This window comes from Odocoileus virginianus, chromosome 12 (assembly GCF_023699985.2).
Source record: "Odocoileus virginianus isolate 20LAN1187 ecotype Illinois chromosome 12, Ovbor_1.2, whole genome shotgun sequence".
NCBI classification, from domain to species: domain Eukaryota; kingdom Metazoa; phylum Chordata; class Mammalia; order Artiodactyla; family Cervidae; genus Odocoileus; species Odocoileus virginianus.
Genome location: NC_069685.1, coordinates 64,235,591 through 64,254,279, shown reverse-complemented (window position 1 = coordinate 64,254,279; position 18,689 = coordinate 64,235,591). Strand labels below are relative to the sequence as shown.

The following is an 18,689-nucleotide window of genomic DNA, read 5'->3' as shown; positions in this document are numbered from 1 at the left end:
TATGATCTTCTCCATCTCCATCACGTTATATAGGCTCAGTTCAGCTCAGTTCAGTCGCTCAGTCATGTCCGACTCTTTGCGACTGGACTGCAGCACGCCAGGCCTCCCTGTCCATCACCAACTCCTAGAATTTACTCAAACTCATGTCCATTGAGTCGGTGATGCCATCTAACCATCTCGTGGTTTTTTTGCTCGGCGGAGAAGCTACGTGTCGGGGGCGGACTTAACTCAGACGCCCCGCCCCTTGGCCCCGCCTCGCTGTCTCCGCCCCTGCCTGGGTGGTACCCTTGACCCCGCCCCTAGCCTGTGCGTCCACCGGAAGTGCCCGCACGCGGGCAGCTCACTTCCGCCTGGCAGGTGACAGCCGCGGGGCTCCAAGCGTCCGGCGGCGCGGGCGCACCGAGAGCGCGGGAGGACAAGGCCGCGGACATTTTCCTGCCGCGTCGAGCCGCGCCGTGGCGTCAGGAGCCGTTCGGACCTGCGGGTGAGGAAGCGGGGAGCCCGGCGAGGCCAGAGAAGAAGTGGGGCGGGGAGTCGAGAGTCTGAGGTGAGGGGTTTCTGGGGTCAAAGGTCACGGAGAGGACGGGGCCCTGGAGGGTCTAGGGTGGCTTCCCAGGCCGGGACGAGGCAGAAGGGCTGCGGGTTCATTCATTCGCGCCCCCTTGGCCGCCGGCGTGCACCCCAGCCGTCCCAGGTCCGCAGTCTCTGCCGGGGCGCCCTCCCGTTGAGACCCCTAGACTTAGGCCCAGGGGAGCTTGCGCCCGGCCTGACAGGGAACTTCTCTTCGGGTCTTGGTTCCCCCTGCACACTCACCGCCGTGGCTGCCCTGAGGCCTCCTCGTCGTTAAGGGCCTTATCTCTTTGCCAAGGTTCAAAAAAAGAAAAAAAATTATGAAACGGCCTGGCGCCACCGCCTCTAGGGTGGGGTTGGATAGAGGTTGGGTCTGTCTGTAGGCGCCTCACAGACGAGGTAACTGGGGACCCCTGTAGTAACGCCAGAACTACTGATGGGAATGCTAGCTGCTGGTTATTGAGCTGCTACTGTGTGCAGGCACCGTACTTATAATGCCGCATTTAAGCTTCCCAGCAAGCTTTGTGAGATAGCTACTATTATTATCCCCATTTTATCCACGAGGAAACTGAGGCGCAGAAAAGTTATATCACACCTGTAAGGTCAATCAGGTAGTATGGATGAGAGCCAGAGCTCCTACCTGGGCTCCTAGGGACCTGCAGTGTGCTGAGACTGAAGCAAATTTGGCGTTTAGGGGCTGTCTAATATCTTCAGCCACCATTAAATTTATTTGCATCTATATAAAGATATATTTCCCTGGAGAAATAAATGGCAACCCACTCCAGTATTCTTGCCTGGAGAATCCCATGGACAGAGGAGCCTGGTGGGCCACAGTCCATGGGGTCGCAGAGTCGGACACGACTGAGCGACTGAACAACAACATATACAGATGTAGCTTTCTTGCTTCTCATCTAACCTTCTTGAGGAGCATTTGATTCCCTTAATTTAGGATGAAATGGTCTTACAGGCCATTGCTGTAACTGATTACTGTTCAGGGCAAGAAAGGATGTTTTTCCCGACTGTTGAGAACTGCGAGACATAAAACAGGCTAGCCATGCAATGAATTTAATATGTTGAACCTCTCTTGAGAGTGGTCGAGCTGCATTCTTTTTCAAGTAAGGGGAGGAACCGTATGACCCCTAGGGTATCTTTTGGCCCTAGGTTCTTGAAGAGCATTCCCAAGGCAAGGGCCTGAGTCTCAGAGAAAAGTGCAGGTCCCATGGCTTCTTGGCTGGGGAACGCACACCTTGCCTGGGAGATGGTGAGGTGGTTTCATGGCCAGAGGATTAGGTCTTGTGAGTCTGAGCCTTACTCAGTTGTTGACATTCACTTGCTACAGTTCTGCCTCAGTTTCCCTGATAGCAGCACAGACCTGCTGGCTTCCTACCCACTCTTGGGTTTTACAAGCCTTAATGAACCCATGAGGGTTTCCACACACTTCTAAAGCTGGTGTATAAATATTACTGTGCAGTGCCTGTTTTTAAACTCCACTGTCTGTTTTCCTAGTTCCATTGAATTCACAGAAACTTAATATTGTCACCTGACCCGATCCTTCCAAGGGAGGATTTGAGATGAAGTGACTCGTCACAGATGGTAGGAACATGAGCAGTGCTCAGAGTGTCTGACTCCCTGTCCTGAGTTGAGCCCACCAGGCTCCTTCAGTCCCTTAGGGCAGCATCGTGAAGAGTGGCTTCACTAGTGTTCAAAGACTCAGATCCCTCAGACGTTGTATAAAGTTTAACTGTTGAGTGTGGTTTGAGTAGAGTCTTCACCTGAGCGACTTGAAGAGCTCAGCAGTGTGGTGGAAAGAGCCTTCCTTGTTCCCCCGTCTGTCAGCTGTAGATTCTTCTCCCAGTCGGCAGCTTCTTGGTAGTCTGACCCAGAGCCGCCTTTACCTCAGCTCTACAATAATACCAGCACCTTCCCCTCCCCCTCAGCACTGGCTCATGTGGGAGCTGGACAGGGATGTTTGTGCAGTCTGTTGTGGCGAGTGCCTTGACCCTAGGCAGTTGATGTTTCCTGGGGGCCTGGTTTCGGGGGTATCACTTCTCTCTGCAGAGACGTTTGTGTACACAGGACTTCTCCCATCCTTCTTGTTTCACTTCCTTAAAGTGTTTCAGAACAAGTTCAGTCTGTTGGTCCCGCTAGCTCTGGGCTTGGACTTTCATCTTTTTCTCGTTATCCTCGAAGCTGTTGCGTGACTTGCCTGCTCACTTCCTGAAAACCTCCATGCTTGGCACCAGAGCGTGAGGTGCTAATGCTGAGCCATCATGGCTTGGCTATCAGTTTTCTGCTCCAGCGTATTTCCAAAAGCCAAAGGGGCTTCTGTTACTTGTAGGTATTTCTTTTTCTGAACGGGTCTTTTTGCCTGAGATATATCTGTGATAAATTTTCACAGCCCAGGAATGATTTTTGTGTTCTTTTTCTCTTCACACAGAGAGGAATGAATAGCTCCAGAGAGAAAATATTAAGCAAGTGGGGAGTCTTTTTAAAATAATCCTACTTGAGGGGACTTCCCTGGTGGCCTAGTGGTTAAGAATTTGCCTTGCAATGCAGGGGACTCGGGTTCGAGCCCTGGTCAGGGAACTAAGATCCCACATGCCACAGAGGAACTAAGCCCACACTCCACAGCTAGAGAGTCCATGGGTCCCAACAAACGATCCCACGTGCCGCAGCTAAGACCCAGCATAACTGAATAAATATATATATTTTAAACAATTCTACTTGAATAACCATCCGTGGACCCTCCTTGCTCTTGGCTGAAACTCACATTCCTTAGCTGAAATTCGCATTTCTTGGCCTGGCCTTCAAGGCCTTTTGAGCTCTAACCCCTGCTGGGTTCTCCTGCCTCATCTCTCCAACTCCTCACTTCCAGCCTCTTCCTGAGTTCCAGTCAAACTCAGCAGCTTTGGACTTCTGCCAGCCCAGTTGTTTACCTGCGTGTCTTTGCTTTGTCCTGGTCCCGCCTCCTGAACACAGGTTCCTGTCACACACGCCCCTTTTTTCTTGCAAGCCTGAACTGGATGTCTTGAGGCATTGATCACAGTGTGTTGTCATTGTCTGTGTACTTGGCTGTCTTCTAAGTAAGCAGCTCTTAATCCTTGGAGAGGACTTGTCTGAACTGTCTGTCTCTCCAGCACCTAGTGAAATATCTGGCACGTAGTAGGTGCTCAGTAAATGAATGAGTAAGTGGATATTGCACTGAACTTTTAGGATTCCCTGACGCCTGGGGAACTCAAAGCACTTCCCAGATGATCTCCTGTCCTTCCTCATATCACCCCAGGAGGGTCGAGAGAATCCGCCCTGTGGTGGGATTAACTAGTCTCCAACTGCTCCAGCTACTAAAGTGCTCCAGGGCCTCCAGAGACCTGGGGGTTGGGAAGTAGCAAGGAGGAGCCAGTGGTACCAGCTCTCCCTGTGTAGGAATAAAAACGGCTAACGTTTATCAAGCTCTTGGTGGGCTGGACACTGTTGAGCGCTTTGTATGTATCCACTTGCCTTAGCCTCACTTACCCCTTAAATACGTGACATAGTAATTCTTGTGAGCTGTGGTATGGTTGTGCCTGTTAGGCCATGCAGACCCCTCAAGTACCTGGGTTGTACCTGCTGGGGCCACCTTTCCTTTCCCAACCCCTTGCTTTTCAATTGTCTCCTGTTTTTAATAGAGCTGAGAGAGGGCTTGGCTGTGATTCTTCTCCCAAGCCTTATGCTTTTTGGGTTCTTTAGCCTTGGGCTTGACTTCTGACCTCTACTAAGTGGGTCTCCCTGAAGTTGGGAGGCCTTCTCTAGTCAGAGTTACAGTATGGCTGGTTAACTACAGAGTGCCCAGAGTTCATCAGCCAGGATATCTTAGTCACTGATCCTCCGTCTCCTCTGTGGACTTGAGCCACAAGCTGGTAGATTTGGAAGTCAGGTCTCAAAAGCTTTAAAACGAAGCCTTCATTATTGGTTTTCAGCACTGAAGATATCTGTTACGCTGAGCTCTGTAGGGTACTCGACCCTAATTCCTTTTAGGGTCCTAAACTTATTTAGAGTAGAAAGACAAAATGTCGTTATAGCCAGGTATAAGAGGAGTCTGTCTCTGTGGTCTTCACTCTCTGATCTCGAAGGGCTGGGTGTCTGGGTGTTGCGACACTGAGGTCAGAGCCTCTGTACGTCTTAACTTTCACTCATTCATTCAGTGTTTTTGAGCCCTGCTGTGTGCTTGGCACTGGGCGAAGTGTGGTGACAGGTAGACAAGCCACATAGTTTCTGTCCTTGGGTTGCTTACCACATTGCAATGGTGGGGAGAGATCAAGAAGAAATAGAGAACAAATGTAATAATTAATAAAACGGGTAAGTCATGAGGGAAACGAGGCACAGCTGCTTGCTCTGGTTAAAGCATAAGCCAGATCTCAGGACACTTGTTTAAAACCCTCCAGGGACTCAGCTTGTTCAGAGTAAAAGCCAGAGTCCTGACCTTGACATGTAAGGCCCCCTCCATCCTCCTCTGACCTTATGACCCGCTGCCCCCTCATGGCTTACTCTGTTCAAGCCATAATGCCTCCTTGCTATTCCTCAAACAGGCTGGGCACACTCCCATCTTTGCATTATTTTTTGTGCCTGGAAGGCTCTTGCCCAGGCAATGTCACCTGTCTCCTTCTCGAGGAGGCCTTTTGTGGCCACCCTGGTTAAATTTCAACCTCGCACTCCACCTCTCCCACACCCCCTGCCCCTGTTTTTCTTTTCTCCACAGTATTTTTCACTGTCTGAGATACTATATGTATATTACTCATTAACCTTGCTTATCGTTCCAGTCTGCCGTTGGAATGTAATCTCTATGAGGGAAGGGTTTTTGTCTGTTTAATCACCGCTTCATCGCCAGCATACAGACCTATGTGTGACTCAGTGAACGTGTGAATAGGAGCAGTGGGCCATGAGGACTGAAAAACACCTACTTAGTGCGTGAAGTGACGTCACCTAAGCTGAGATTTGAAGGATGAGTCTAATCCAGGCAGAAGGATCAGCAATGAGATGGCAGTGAAGAGCTTGGTAACTAGAGTACCCAGGAAGAAGGCCCGTGGGCCGGGAGGGTAACAGGCGGAGGGGAGGGCCTCCCCGAGCTCGCATCACAGCCTGTGTCTGGCCCCTCCGCCCACCTTCCCCAGCGTTTGTACCCCCGCTTCCTGCAGCACTGGTGGTGCTCTGAGCTGGTGCCCAGGGCAGGGGATGGTGATCTGAGGAAAGTGGCCTGAACATTTCTCCCGGTGGAGATGCTGTGACCTGATCTTCTACCCTTTGCCCTTTCTCCTCTCTCTTGTCGTGTATTTATTTACCTTCCATTTAGTGGCTGAAAATGAACCAGGGTGTTTGGCAGTCTCAATTTCAATTTTGTCAAAATTGCTTGACAACCAGAACAGAGGGAGCTCGGACCCCGGCGCACCCCATGAAATGAACATTGGGAGGCTGCACTTTAAGCTGAAGTTGGCTTACATGAAATTTCCCCCAAAGAAGTGAGCCCTAGTCATTTGCCTATTGACTAAGCATCTCCTACTTGCCCCATACCAGTCTAGGAGCTAGGAACATAGCAGGGAACAGAATGGACAAAATCCTTGTCCTTAGGGAATTTCATTATGGAGGGGGAAAAACAGATAATATAATAATAGACTGTGGGGTAGGAGGGAGAGCAGAGAGCATGGCATCCTTGAACCCAGAGAAGAGAGTGTTTCACGAAGAAGGGTGTGATCAGTGGCGCCCAGTACTTGTTAGCATGAGACTTGGCATTTGATAAGATTACCACATCTGCTGGCAGGTCCAGCTCACCCTGGCATCCAGGGCTATCTTTGAATCTCATCCTTTCCTGCCCAGCCTCATCTGCTCCTTTCCCTGCCAAGACCCTGCCTTCAGACTCCTAAGCATGTGCACATGTTTTGGCCCTGGATATGTCACTCCTCTGTCAGCATCTCTAATCCTCATGTTTAAATGGGTTACTGGAGAATTAAATGACAGGGACCATAAATTAGCATAGAGCCCCTGTCCCACCCAGTGTTTGTGTTGTTTTAGTGATTCTCAATTCACTCTTTGTATTGCTGGCATCTTGTGGGTCTTCTCCATATCACCTTCACCCCTCCCTTTCCAAATCTGATACATCTTTTCACACCCCGCCAAGCCCCTGTCAATCCAAGAGGGCTTCCTTTGAGGCCCCACCCCTTTCAGAGTCTCCTCTGAGCTTTGGTGGGTGTTATCTAGAGGGCATGATTTCTTGGCTATTCCCCTGAAGTCTGTTCCCTGCCCTTGGAACCTGAAAGAGCCAGCAGGGAAAGACTGCTTTGTCTGCTGTGTGTGTGTGTGTGTGTGTGTGTGTGTGTGTGCTCCTGTGTGGGGCACAGTACCAGGCTGTATCCAAAATGAGACAGATTTTCGGCAAGTGTTCCCAATATATAGGTGGGAAAACCAAGGTCTTGGAAGCCTAGTTCTGTAGTCTCTGGCCCCCTTCTTCTCATCTTCGTTAATTGAAAGATTGTTTGGAAGAAACCTCTCTTATTTTGTATTTAAGGAACTTTTCTTTTACTTGGCAGCAGGTCTTTCCATCCATTGCTGCTTGCTTGGAGGTTAGTTGAGAACCAGCCCTTGATGCTAGAATTCAGCGCTGGAGACTCAGTGCTGATAGAAGCTCTGCGTGTGCCGTTGCCTGCCTGTGGTTCGTTTTCATTTGAGACTTCATTCGCTAGTGGGTCTCAGCAGATTGACTTTGACTAACCAGTTTTCATCCAGATCCCAGGAGGCCTGTAACTCAGTGAGCTCACCCAGACGGGCTTTTGCTGGGCACGTTACCAAACTTGACACTTAGGGCCAGCTGGATGGGCTGGCCCTAAAACAACCTTCGAGGGACTCGGCAGGGATGTGTGGCCACATACTTCACGTACCATTTAGCCTGGAGTGTGTGTGTTTCTGCCAGGGCTTCGTCAGAGGAGTTGCCTCTCTGGATATGGTGGGACACGTGTGACCTCATTGTGGGGCTCTGGTGGAGAGTGTCGGTGCTACCATTTTCCAGCTGTGTGACTCCAGACAAATGCCTTGACCTCTCTGAGCTGTAGTGTCCCCGTCTGTAAACTTGTGATATTACCAGTACCTTCTCCACAGATCACTGTGAGGATTACGTGTAAAGCTCAATGCAGTTTCTGGCCCCCAGCGCATGACAGATGGCTGTCATTGCTGCAGCCACTGCCACCTGTGTTTCGAATCTTGTTCCAAATCCAAAGAAGAGTACAGCTTACTTTCTCGTAGCAAAGAGCTGGCTCGAAAGAGCCAATCTGAGCTTGGTGACCCCATCGTCTCAGAGAGAAAGCCTGAAATCTGATTTCTGTACCGCTGACTCACCTTTTAATCTTCAAGGTGGCCTTACCTGCTTTCCTGTCAGTAATGTGAACTGTAGTACTCACCAGTGAGGATCTTTTCCTTCTGCAAAGGGGACTGTCAGACAGGCGAGGAGCGATGAATGGAATTACTGGGAGGCGAGTAGAATCGTTGTCTCTGTTAAACATCGTCTGTATTAAATGGGGTAATGGACACAAACCTTTGTTGTTTGTGTCCAAACTTGATGTGGCTTGGCAGGAGTGGGGGGATATCGTGAAATGAATCAACTTTTGCCCTTGAGACAGAATTGAAACAGCAAAACGTGGCTCAGTTAAAGTTTGGCTTTTGTGTTCAAAGAGATGGTGGCACTCCCCTAGCCCCTTTTGTCCACTCCCCAGCTGAGTCTTGACTGTCCTTGAGCCGACACTTGCCTCAGAGCAGGCTTCTGAAAGCCATTCCTCAGGCAAGGTTAACAGTGACAGTTCAGCACTGAAGCTGGAAGCCAGCGACACAGACTTCTAGGGATCGGTTTTCCCTGCCCGGATATCCTTGAACTCAGAGGTGGGTCTTGGGAGCCGGCTCAGACCTTGTCAGATGCTCCTTCCCCATCTCCTCTCCTGAACTGCTCTGGCTGCGGCCGCTGACAGACTCTGACTCTCCCAGCTCCGTCCCTGGCTGACGGCGTGCTGCGCTGGCACTGCCAGCTTCACGCTTCTCGGCTGACTGCAGAGTGGGGGTTGCCCAGACGTGAATCATTGCCCTGAGACTAGGAAAGGCCTCTCCCTGGCCATTGGCCGGCCGTTTGGGGAACTGCTTGGCCTGTTAGCGTTCTCCCTCCTACTGAAGACCTAGTGAGGCCTGCTGGCCCTGCTGCCTTCTGAAGTTGTTTTCTTTTTTGTCCCCTTGGAAATGTTTTCTGTCATGCTCTGTGAGTGATCGTGCTCCATTTCTATTGTTTGATACCCAGGAAGACTGGTGAGGAAGTGGGTTTCTCCTCTAGTAGAGGATCCTAGAACACGAGATGCCAGAGGGACTTGGTCATTTAAACTTTGTTTTCAAGCTTTTCTGTGGAATGGTGGGGTGTCTGAAGGGCCCCTGGTGAGGAGGGAGTGAAGTGGGCATAGGGGAACCAGCCAGGCTCTGGGCCCTCACCCTCCCTTCAGCCAGAGCAGGTCCACTTTTATTTTAAACAATTTAAAGTTGGGATGGTGGTGGGGGGGGCAGGATGCAGCTTGAAAGGCCAAGGTTCTGGTTGAATTCTCCCTTGACAACTGGAGAAAGTAAGGCCCAGAGGTGGGGGAGTCTGCCCAGGGTCACTCAGCTGCTGGTACAAGGCTAGAGTTCCTGGCCAGCCGTCTTGGCTTGGATCAGTCTTGCCATGTTTGCAGAAAGTTGACTGCAAAGCCTTATGTTCCCGGTTCGCCCCGTTGTCACCGTCTGGCACTCGTCAAGGAGTCTTGTTGTTTTGATCTGTTATGGGCCCTTGGTTTTCTAGCTGCTCTGGGAACCTGTCTTTTCATTTTGCCTGCAGACATTTGGTGAACTCCTGAAATGTGCCAGACGTCATGCCAGTCCCTGGGTTGGCAGCATTAGACAGGACAGATCCAGAATAGAGCCGTGAGGAGGGCTGTGGAGAAGTGCAGACAGCGATCTGTGAGCCGCTGAGCAGGCTCCTGCCCGTCTGGCTCTGGAGGGGCTCGTCTGGGGCAGACTGCAGGGGGAGCTGCGTGGGGGTAGGGGGGTAGTGCTCTGGATTAGACGTGCCATAGTTTTCTAAACTGCATTGTACTGAAAAGAGACGATCCATGCACAGGATATAAAACTCCCAAGGCAGACAAAGGTAAGTAATGAAAGTCAGTCTCTTGCTCATCCAGCTTTCTTTCCCGAGGAAACCTCTGTCAACCTTTTTTTTTTTTTAATTGCTGGTCACAGTCACTTAAACCCTTTATTTATGTGTTGTTTTGGCCATCCTGGGTCCTCATGGCTGTGCAGGCTTTTCTCTAGTTACGGCGAGTGGGGGCTGCTCTCTAGCTGTGACGCGTGAACTTCTCACCGCGGTGTCTGCTCTTGTTGTGGAGCACGGGTTCTGGAGTGCTCAGGCTTCAGTAGTTGAGACACGGGCTCAGTGGTTGCAGCTCGTGGGCCCTGGAGCACAGGCTCAATAGTTGGGGCACATGGACTTACTTGCTTCTCAGCATATGGGGTCTTCCTGGAGCAGGGATCGAACCTGTGTCCCCTGCATTTACAGATGGATTCTTCACCACCAAGCCACCAGGGAAGCCCTCAGCTTTTCTATTTACCCTCAAGAATTGTCCATGCATCTGCAAACACTTGCATGTTTCTGTTTTATTAATATTTTAATTTTTAATAGAAATTGTAGTACACTACATATAGTTTTGCGTCTTGCTCTTTTTCACTTAATAGCTTAGAGAGTATTGCATACAGGTGTGTGTAGCACTGCCTCATTCCTTTTCATGATTGCACAGTATTCCCCAATTCTGTACCCAGTGTTATAATTTTTTAAATTAGCCACTTTCAAAAAAAAAAAAAATAAATTAGCCACTTTCAACTAAAGTTAACCTCAGCTCAGTTAATTACTCTTAGTAAATTTGAGACCTTGGAGAAAAGTCAAAATACAGTCAACATTTCTCAAGAAATTGTTTTGGCCGTAGTGGTGGGATCTCAGTTCCCTGTCTAGGGATCGAATCCATGCCCACTGCACTGGGAACTTGAAGTCTTAACGGCTGGACCACCAGGGAAGTCCCTTAATGTGGTCCAGGGAAGTCCCTTAATGTATTAGCTTAAAACACGGAAAGATATTTTTAATCTCCTGTTTACAAAATTACATTTAGATTTGTGATGATGACTCAGAAATTTCAAAGGTTTTGAGGACTTTTTTTCTTAAACCCAGCCCTAACTCCAGTGGCTAAAATTCAAAGTCTTTAGCTACTCTTTCCCTTTTCCCCTCTTAAATTAAATTACGTTTTTGTTCCTGGCCAGTGTGTCAGTGATTCTCACCAAGAACTTCTTTATAGTTCTAGAAAATGTGAGAGAAAACTACTGTGTTTCAGGCTTTCTTACTCAGTTCCTTTCTTTAAGCCTAGTGGCAGGAGAAGCAGCTGTCAATAGAATTAAAAAAAAAAAAAAAGTGAAATTAGCAGGACCTGGCCCTGGGACTGTGGCATCAAAGTCATCTTCTGAGAATGGGTGTGGGGAGGGAGGACAAAGGTGGGGAGGGCAGCAGCAGCTCCTGGGGACAAACCGGTCCTTCCAGGCGTGCCCTGCTTTGAATTTGGACCACGCCATCCCCTCGAGGCATCCCTTGGCCTGTAAATGCTGAGATTGAGGGGTATCCTGGCCTAGAACGCCACATCCTTAGCAGAAGTGACTCACCACACTGGCTGTAGCAGGGTCTGAAACAGAAAGTGCCTCCGGTTGCTGCTTGTTCTAAGGTGCCTTGCCACTTCCAAAGATGGAATCCAAACCCTCAGCATTTTCTTGCCTAAATTGGCTGCTTGCTTTCAGTCATGTACACGGTCAGAGCCTTGGCCCCTGTGGCCTGGATTCGTTAGGGATGCAGTGCCTGGCGACAGCTGAGCAGGGCCAAGAAAAGCACCAGCCTTCCCTGAGCTCAGAGTCTGACTGAACGGTGGGGTTTTTTTCCACTCCTGCAGAGAGGATGAAAAATCTCTCTTGCGCCAACATCCTAGAGGCACCTGCGGTGAGAGGACACAGCAGGTCGCCACCCTCAGTAGACCCACGCAGAGGGTGCAGGGGGTCTTACCCGGTGAGGGGAGGGTTTTTAATCAGAGCTCTGGGATGGCTTTGCAACAGCATTTTCATTTCTCCCCGTCTTCCCCTTCCTCCTCCACTTTAATTTCCTGTATGTGGAGTGACTTCAGAGGGATACGGTTTCTGCATCCCCAGTCCCACCGGGCCCTCTGCAGAGGGATAGGCGAAATAGATACTGCGGAGCAAAGAGGCCGCCAGCGCCAGCTGGTGTGCAGGGTGGCAGTTTAAGTTTGCGAGGAGTTGCTTAGCACCTGTGAGAGGACGTGTATCATCGACCGCATCACTGGCTGACCCTGCAGCCTGCTTTAATTCCCCCAAAGAGAAGCTCTCCCACCCTGTCCTCCACCTACGTGCTTGCGTCCACCACAGACCTGTCAGGGATTCCAGGGCCCTCGGCTGTTGTGTGGTGCCTGCAGATGAGGGCCCAGCCCCGACAGCCCCCTCTACCTGAGAAGGAAGTTTCTTGGCTACACCGAAGTGAGACGTCTCAGGTAGTTTTTGCTTTGTTCACTTTGACTTCCTTCTAGATTTAACACTGGAGGGGTTTGTGCATTGCTTTCTGTGATTCTCCTGGCCTGTGATTTTTAGCTCCTCTTGCCTTCATTATTCCCTCTTCTTAGACTGAATTGAACCTTAGGAAACAAGGTGGGCTCCTATTCTGGATGCTTCTGCTGATGCTCTCATCACCTGTGACTTCTGAAGCCAGGCACCCTTTTCTTGGATGACAGACACGTCATTGTCTCCGTTACCTGCACATTCTTAGAGCTCCAGAAAGAGCCTCTAGGTTGGGGAGGTCTCTCTGAGAAAATGGCTCTCTATATGCTCAGAAGGGAATTATTTTTAACATACGTCAACTCCTGTAGGAAACGGATGCTCAAACAGTTACCTAAGAGCTGTCGGAGAGCAGGCCGAGGCTCCCAGGGCTATTGCACTGAGAGACCACTTTTCATTTCTTTCAACAACAATCAACTGAGCACTGGCCACGCTTGTGTGGAGGACGGATGCGGCCGTGTTCCAGGCCAACTAGGGTCCTGCTTGCGTGGGGCTGTCTGCAGCCCCGGCTCCTGCTGCCAGGACCACAGGCACCGGCCGTGTTGTCTGCTGTTTCCCGCAGCTCCCTCAGAAAAGTGCCGTCATCCCTTTCAACCTGACAAAGCAAAAGGAATGTGGAATTCAGTCTTTTTCTTTATACTTTTGTCAGCAAAGCCTTTATTCCTTTATCCTAATAGGATCCACAAAGGCTCTAAGGCAGCCCTGAGACACAGCATGTATCGGTTCCCTGTCGGTCACTGAAACAAAACCTTGGGTGTTTCAGTTGGGGATCAGCCCCATGGCCATCCTGCCATAAGTAGAAGCTTAAACTGGAAAAGTACAGTTGGGTTGGAGGGGAGCCATCGTTGGCTTTGAAATGATCCCTGACTCTCACAGCCATCCCAGCAGTAACCTTCGTCTCACCCGCATGGAGTAATGAATTGAAAGAAGGTGTTAACGGTTTACATGTTTGAGCAATAGAAGGGATGCACTGAGTGAGTTTTCTCCATTCACATGTCTGTTTTTGGGGTTGTGTGGTTTTCTGTACCATGTGAAACTATAGGTTGGACTGGAAGTTGAAAGTGTGATGGATTTTTGGACCGAGTAACTAAGCCACTGTCAGGGTCTGTCCTTGCTCCCACCTGGGGGAAGGAGAATTCTGCATCCATAGAGCACAGGTGCTGAGCTCAGAGGGACCTGAAATGCCTCCCAGTCCAGTCACTTACAAGCCACGTGACCTTGGGCAAATTACCTGACATCCCTGAGCCTTAGCTTCCTCATCTATAAAAGAGGATAAAAACAGTTACCTTATTGGTAGGATTAAATGAGATAATGGGTATAAAGCCCCTGGCTTTTAATAGGAGTTCAGTAAATGATAGCTTTTTATTTTTTATTTTTTGTCACAGAACACATCTTATGGGATGTTAGTCCCCCAACCAGGGATCAGACTCATGCCCCTGCTTGGATTTGCAGAGCCTTAACCACTGGACCACCGGAAGTCCCCAGTGATAGCTTCTTAATAAATGTTAGAACAACCCCAGAAGCCTCTGCCATGTACCTGGGGTACTTGGCTCCTTTGTGGCTTCGCTTGTCTCTCATATGTTGACCAAGAAGAACTATCGAGGTTCCACGTGGTCAGTGCTCAGTAAATGTTGAATGAACGAGAGGGCCGTGGTGCTCTCTTTGCCTTGTTGCCTTAGACCAGCACTTCACACCATGAGTTTTATGTTAGGAGGTGTCCTGAGAGATGCTTTGAGAAAACTAGCCAGTTAGGTTTGGAGAGTGCTGTGGAGCTTGCAGTGTCCCGATTCCCTCTCTAGAGAAGTTTCATGCCTGTCACTGTTAGAGAAGCCTGAAAACAGCTGGGGAGAGAAGTCCCCCCTAGCTTTTCAAACTCGGTGTTTTCCAAGCACTTTTGACTCTATAGGCAGTGATGGTACCTTCCTGAGGCTGTGATGAGCCCCCGTGTGCAGAGCACTTAACACAGTGCTAGACAGAGTGAGCGCCACGTAGGAGTTGCTGTAACCATGATCGCTAGGTGCTTTTTCATCCCGGGACTCTTACAAGTGTTGAGCCATTCCCTTATTCGTGGGCACTTATTTCCAGTGGCATATTGTTACAGACAGTACTGTGGAGTGTAAAACCCTCATTTCCTGTGCAGGTATTTCCATGGGAGAGATTCCTAGGAGTAAAATTGCTGGGCCAAAGGATATGCACATTAAAAAATGTGATAGACCCTTCAGAGTTGCCTTCCAGAATCCAGTCAGCTACCATCCAGCAGCTCATGTCGCCCAGTAAAGCCATGAGAAGCTCTCTTCCTTGCTATGCCTGCACTGGATCATCCTCCCCTCCTGTGAAATCAAAACGGAATGGAACACAGGGCAAGTCACCTTTTCTTCTGTCTTGCAGAGTCTGGCCACAGATAAGGGACCAAAATGACGGACTCCAAGTATTTCACCACGACTAAGAAAGGTACTGTTTGTTTCATTGTGGGATCTTCTCCTGTCTCTGCCCTATATTTCTGCTTGCTCCCTGCAGGAGTTGGGGGTGAGGGCGGGTGGAGGCCTGGAAATGAGTGGCAAGAATCACACAGAGTGTTTTTAACCTTGTAGATCCGGAAATTTGAACTGCTGATGGTGTAAGAAGTTGACCGCTTCCTTCAGAATTCCAGAAGGAAAAGGCATTAGCTCCAAGTATAGAGGGAAAAGGTCCTCTTTCATTCCTCATGGCTTTGAGTTGTCTGAAATGAGGGACTTTTCCCACCTCCAGAGGAAAGGAAGCACACAGTCCTGTCAGCAGTTCCGCAGTGATAACTGTGCTTCTCTGGTCCTTACCCTTGAGCATGTGTCTCACGTGGTTGGAGTCAGAGTTTATACCCTGTTTTTCGTCTGACAGTGTCATAATCACTTCCCCACAGCTCTGAAGACTCAAGTCTGTTGAGCTGCTGCCTTGAAATTTGCTAGCCTTGTATTGTTGGGTGTTGGAGTTGTTTCTGCTTTTCAGGAAGTGGAATTTGCTGTAGTGGCTGACAAGTGCACTTTATCCCTGTAAACATCTTTCTGTCTGGCCCTTCCTTCCTCCTTCCTTCCATCCAAGTGAGATTAGCGCTCACCTCCTGAACAGATGAGGAGAGTCTGTCCTTGGGTCAGCGGAGCCAGGACCTGCGCATCAGGCGTTCGTTTCTCCAGCCAGCCACTTTCCCCGACTCTCTGCCGTGTGCGTTGGAGGAGACGCATGGAGTCTGGCCTGGCTTTGCTTGCTGTTGGGCAGAGAGGGCAGTTTATTAAGTAGTAATCACTCTAAATGGCTGTGGGTGCTGTGATATGGGAGGGGCCAGTGTGGAGCTAGCCAGGTAAAGGGGGGAGGGGAGGGAAAGGTGCTGGGCCCAGGGTCCATCCAGGGAAAGGGAAGCCTGGCCCAAGTTACTGAAGAGTGGGATGGAAGGAGAGGTGGAGAGGTATACAGGGCCTGGTGAACCAGGCCACCTGGAGGTGGGGGGCGGGGGGAACAGTGCTGAGAGTATTGGGGTGTCAGTGTGTGGGTTTTGTGGGTTTTCTTTTGAGGAGAAAGTCTAGGGAAATGTCTGGGACCAAACTTGACATCAGTGATGGTTTTAGGCAAAAAGAGATCAGGGTCAGATTCTAATTAAGGATCAAAGTAGGTGATGAGGCTGGGGGAGGCAGAACCGCAGCTCGCATGGGAGATGGTGTTGCCTGAGCTGGGGAGGAAGGCCGGGGTGCTGCTGGGGGGGAACGGGTGCCTGGTGTGTGACTGAGGAGGAGGGCTTGGTGGCTGACTGGATTCGGGCCCATCACAAGGAGACGTTTCGGAAGCAGGCAGATTCCGGGCTCACTGCACTAGCCTTCTTGGGGCTGGGGAGACCTGGGCCTCGATCCGTCAGTTGACTCCCCGTCGTCCTGAAGCTGGCTAACATCTCAAGCAAAAGCAGGGGCATCGGGCAACAGGGCTCAGGGCGGGCCCCGGGGTCTGTCGGACCCCGCATCAGGGACGCACAGCCCCCGGTCTCCTGGAGGAGAAGGGCACATGTCCCCTCAGCGCTCCAGAGCCTTGGGTTTGAACTGCAGACTCTGCAGATTCCTCCCGGCTCTGCTGAGCCGTTTCCTCAGTGTGGCCTTTCCCAGCTGCGCTGCCTGAGTGTTCTCAGTTGACCTGTTTACTGCCTCCCATCACAAGTACTTTGCTGAGCACCATATTGTTCAGTCATTAAAAAGAAAAAGAACAACGAAAAAAAACCTGTTTTTTGTGTTTTTTTTTCCTTGTAAATCCATCCAGAACTTCCTCTAGCACTTCCCCTGCCCTTGATAGTTTCTGCTTCACCCCCACCCCGAGCAACCTGAGAGGGTAGTCTGGGACGCTCCTACAAAAAAGGGAGCCCAGACAAAGAGAGTCATGTGGCAAGTTAGTAATAATCACGGCCACCTTTCATGCTGGCCACTGAGCGCCAGGCACTGAGCTGAGTGTTTCGCCACTGTTATGGGAGAAACTTCAAGGGCCCAGGTGAGGCCGAGGGTGTAGACGAGGAAGTGCGTTCAGAGAAGGAGAGTGAATGTCCTGGGTTGGCCAGAGCACACAGGCTCTGGAGCTGGCAGACCTGGTTTTGAATCTTGGCCTTCCTTCTCATGGCTGTGTCACTTGTCTACTTCCTGAACCTCTTCTATTCTCCATTTGCTCATTTGCAAAATGGGGGAAAGTATGGAGCTATTGTGAGGGTGAAATGAGAAGAGGCCTGGAAGAAGTTACGGAGGCGCCTGGGGTTAGGAGAAGGCTCAGGAAGGCAGGCTGCAGCTGTGTTGAGGGCAGGCGGCCTGTCTCACGCTGCCATCTGACCCTTAACCTGCCACTGGGGCTGTCAGGAGCCTGCTTCCCTGTCCACGGCAGCGCCTTGAACAGGCCTGCTTCCTCACCTGCTTTTTTCCCATCCTCAAGTTCTTAGGAACGGTTTATCAAGCCCCGGAGCCCATGTGGGCCAGCTGAAGTCCCATTTTCAGATCTGAGCCACCACTTGTGGCTCAGGAAATGAAACCCTGAGTGAGCTCTTTTAACTCGAGGCTCTAGGAAAACAGGAAAAGCCATGTGTGGGAATTGAGCAGATCCTGCTCTCCCCACTCAAACCTCCCGTCCCCAGGTTCCATCCCGCGCTGGGTGCGGTGGCTGAGGAGAACCCTACACTGCTCTGTATGTTTTTTAGCTGTCTAGCTGAACAGGACCTGTCCGCACTGTTCTTGTCTCCACAGCTTCCATGGTTCCTCTCCCCTCAGTTCAGCGTGACCTCCAGGCTTCCATCCTCTGCTGCCTGCCCCACCGCGCCCAGGACCACAAACTGCCCTCAGCGGGCAGCAGAGTGTCTTCCCTGCCTCCTTCCCGTTCTTTGGGAGGTTGGGGACTGGGCATGGCCCCCTGGCAGGTGGAGATAGATCACTCACACTGCCTCCTTTTTTAGGGGAGATCTTTGAGCTGAAGGCGGAGCTGAACAGTGACAAGAAGGAGAAGAAGAAGGAGGCGGTGAAGAAAGTGATCGCGTCCATGACTGTGGGCAAAGATGTCAGGTGTGCAGGGGTGGGCCGGCTGCGGCTGTGGGTGCTGGAAGAGGGGGGCTTTCAAGCTTGGGTCCAGTTCAGATCCCCCCTTTTAGGCATCCCTAAGGACCCGGGTCTGCCCGTGTGTCATTCTCTTCACAAACCTCCTTTCCAGACAACAAGTTTTGTTTGCAGAGGGGTCATGTGCTCAGATGCTGATGGGGTCAGGCAGTCATGGAGCAAGTGAAGTGGGCTGGGTTGAGAAGGCAGGGGACAGCAAAGTGAATGTGGTGCGCGCCCCGTCAGGAACTCCAGAGGACATTGCTGCTGGGGAAATGACCCCAGTGTAGCCAGGTCTTTTGGTTTTTAAAAAGAACGGGAAATCTGGATTTTTCATTTTAAATCTCCCTGTTTTAGATTGCCAGATGAGGAAATTCCCTGGCAACCCCATGGTTAAGACTCAGTGCTCTCACTGCTCCGAGCCCGGTTTCCATCCTTGGCCGGGGACCTCAGATCCTGCACTGAAGAAATAAACACTGTGCAGGTAAAGCCCACCTGCAGGTCGGGCTTGTTCAGGTTCACCCTTTGGCGTGCATCTGTTGCTAGAGCAGGTCACATGTAGACTTGTGGCCACGCCGCTGTTCACGCATCTTCCCAGCCTGGAATGTCCCTTCCTGTTTTCCATCTACCTCGCCACCACCCTCATCACGCCCTGAATACACAGCACTTGCTGTGTTCCCATTGCTAATCCTAAGTTCTAGATGTTGTTCTTATTTTTATTACTGTTTCTTTGGCCTCACTGCCTGGTTTCAGGGATCTTAGTTCCTTCACCAGGGATTGAACCCAGGTCCCTGGCCGTGAGAGCACCAAGTCCTGACTACTGGACCGTGGTGGAATTCCCTAGACTGTCTTCGTCTTACATGA

General features: G+C 50.6%; 1 protein-coding gene across 6 annotated transcripts in view; it reads left to right on the top strand.

Annotated features, from left to right (window-relative positions):
- The first annotated feature begins 333 nt into the window (after positions 1-333).
- AP1B1 (adaptor related protein complex 1 subunit beta 1) overlaps positions 334-18,689 on the top strand; it is a 44,552-nt gene continuing 26,196 nt past the window's right edge. For 2 of the 6 annotated variants that reach the window (XM_020907155.2, XM_020907153.2), the window contains exons 1-3: positions 335-484; positions 14,638-14,700; positions 17,690-17,795. In XM_020907155.2, the coding sequence (XP_020762814.1) occupies positions 14,664-14,700; positions 17,690-17,795 (143 nt within the window). In that variant the 5' untranslated portion in view covers positions 335-484; positions 14,638-14,663. Of the gene's footprint in view, positions 548-9,723; positions 9,746-11,827; positions 12,189-14,637; positions 14,701-14,840; positions 14,937-17,689; positions 17,796-18,689 lie in introns of those variants that run through there. The other 4 variants (XM_070475519.1, XM_070475517.1, XM_070475518.1 and 1 more) reach the window with 4 other exon arrangements.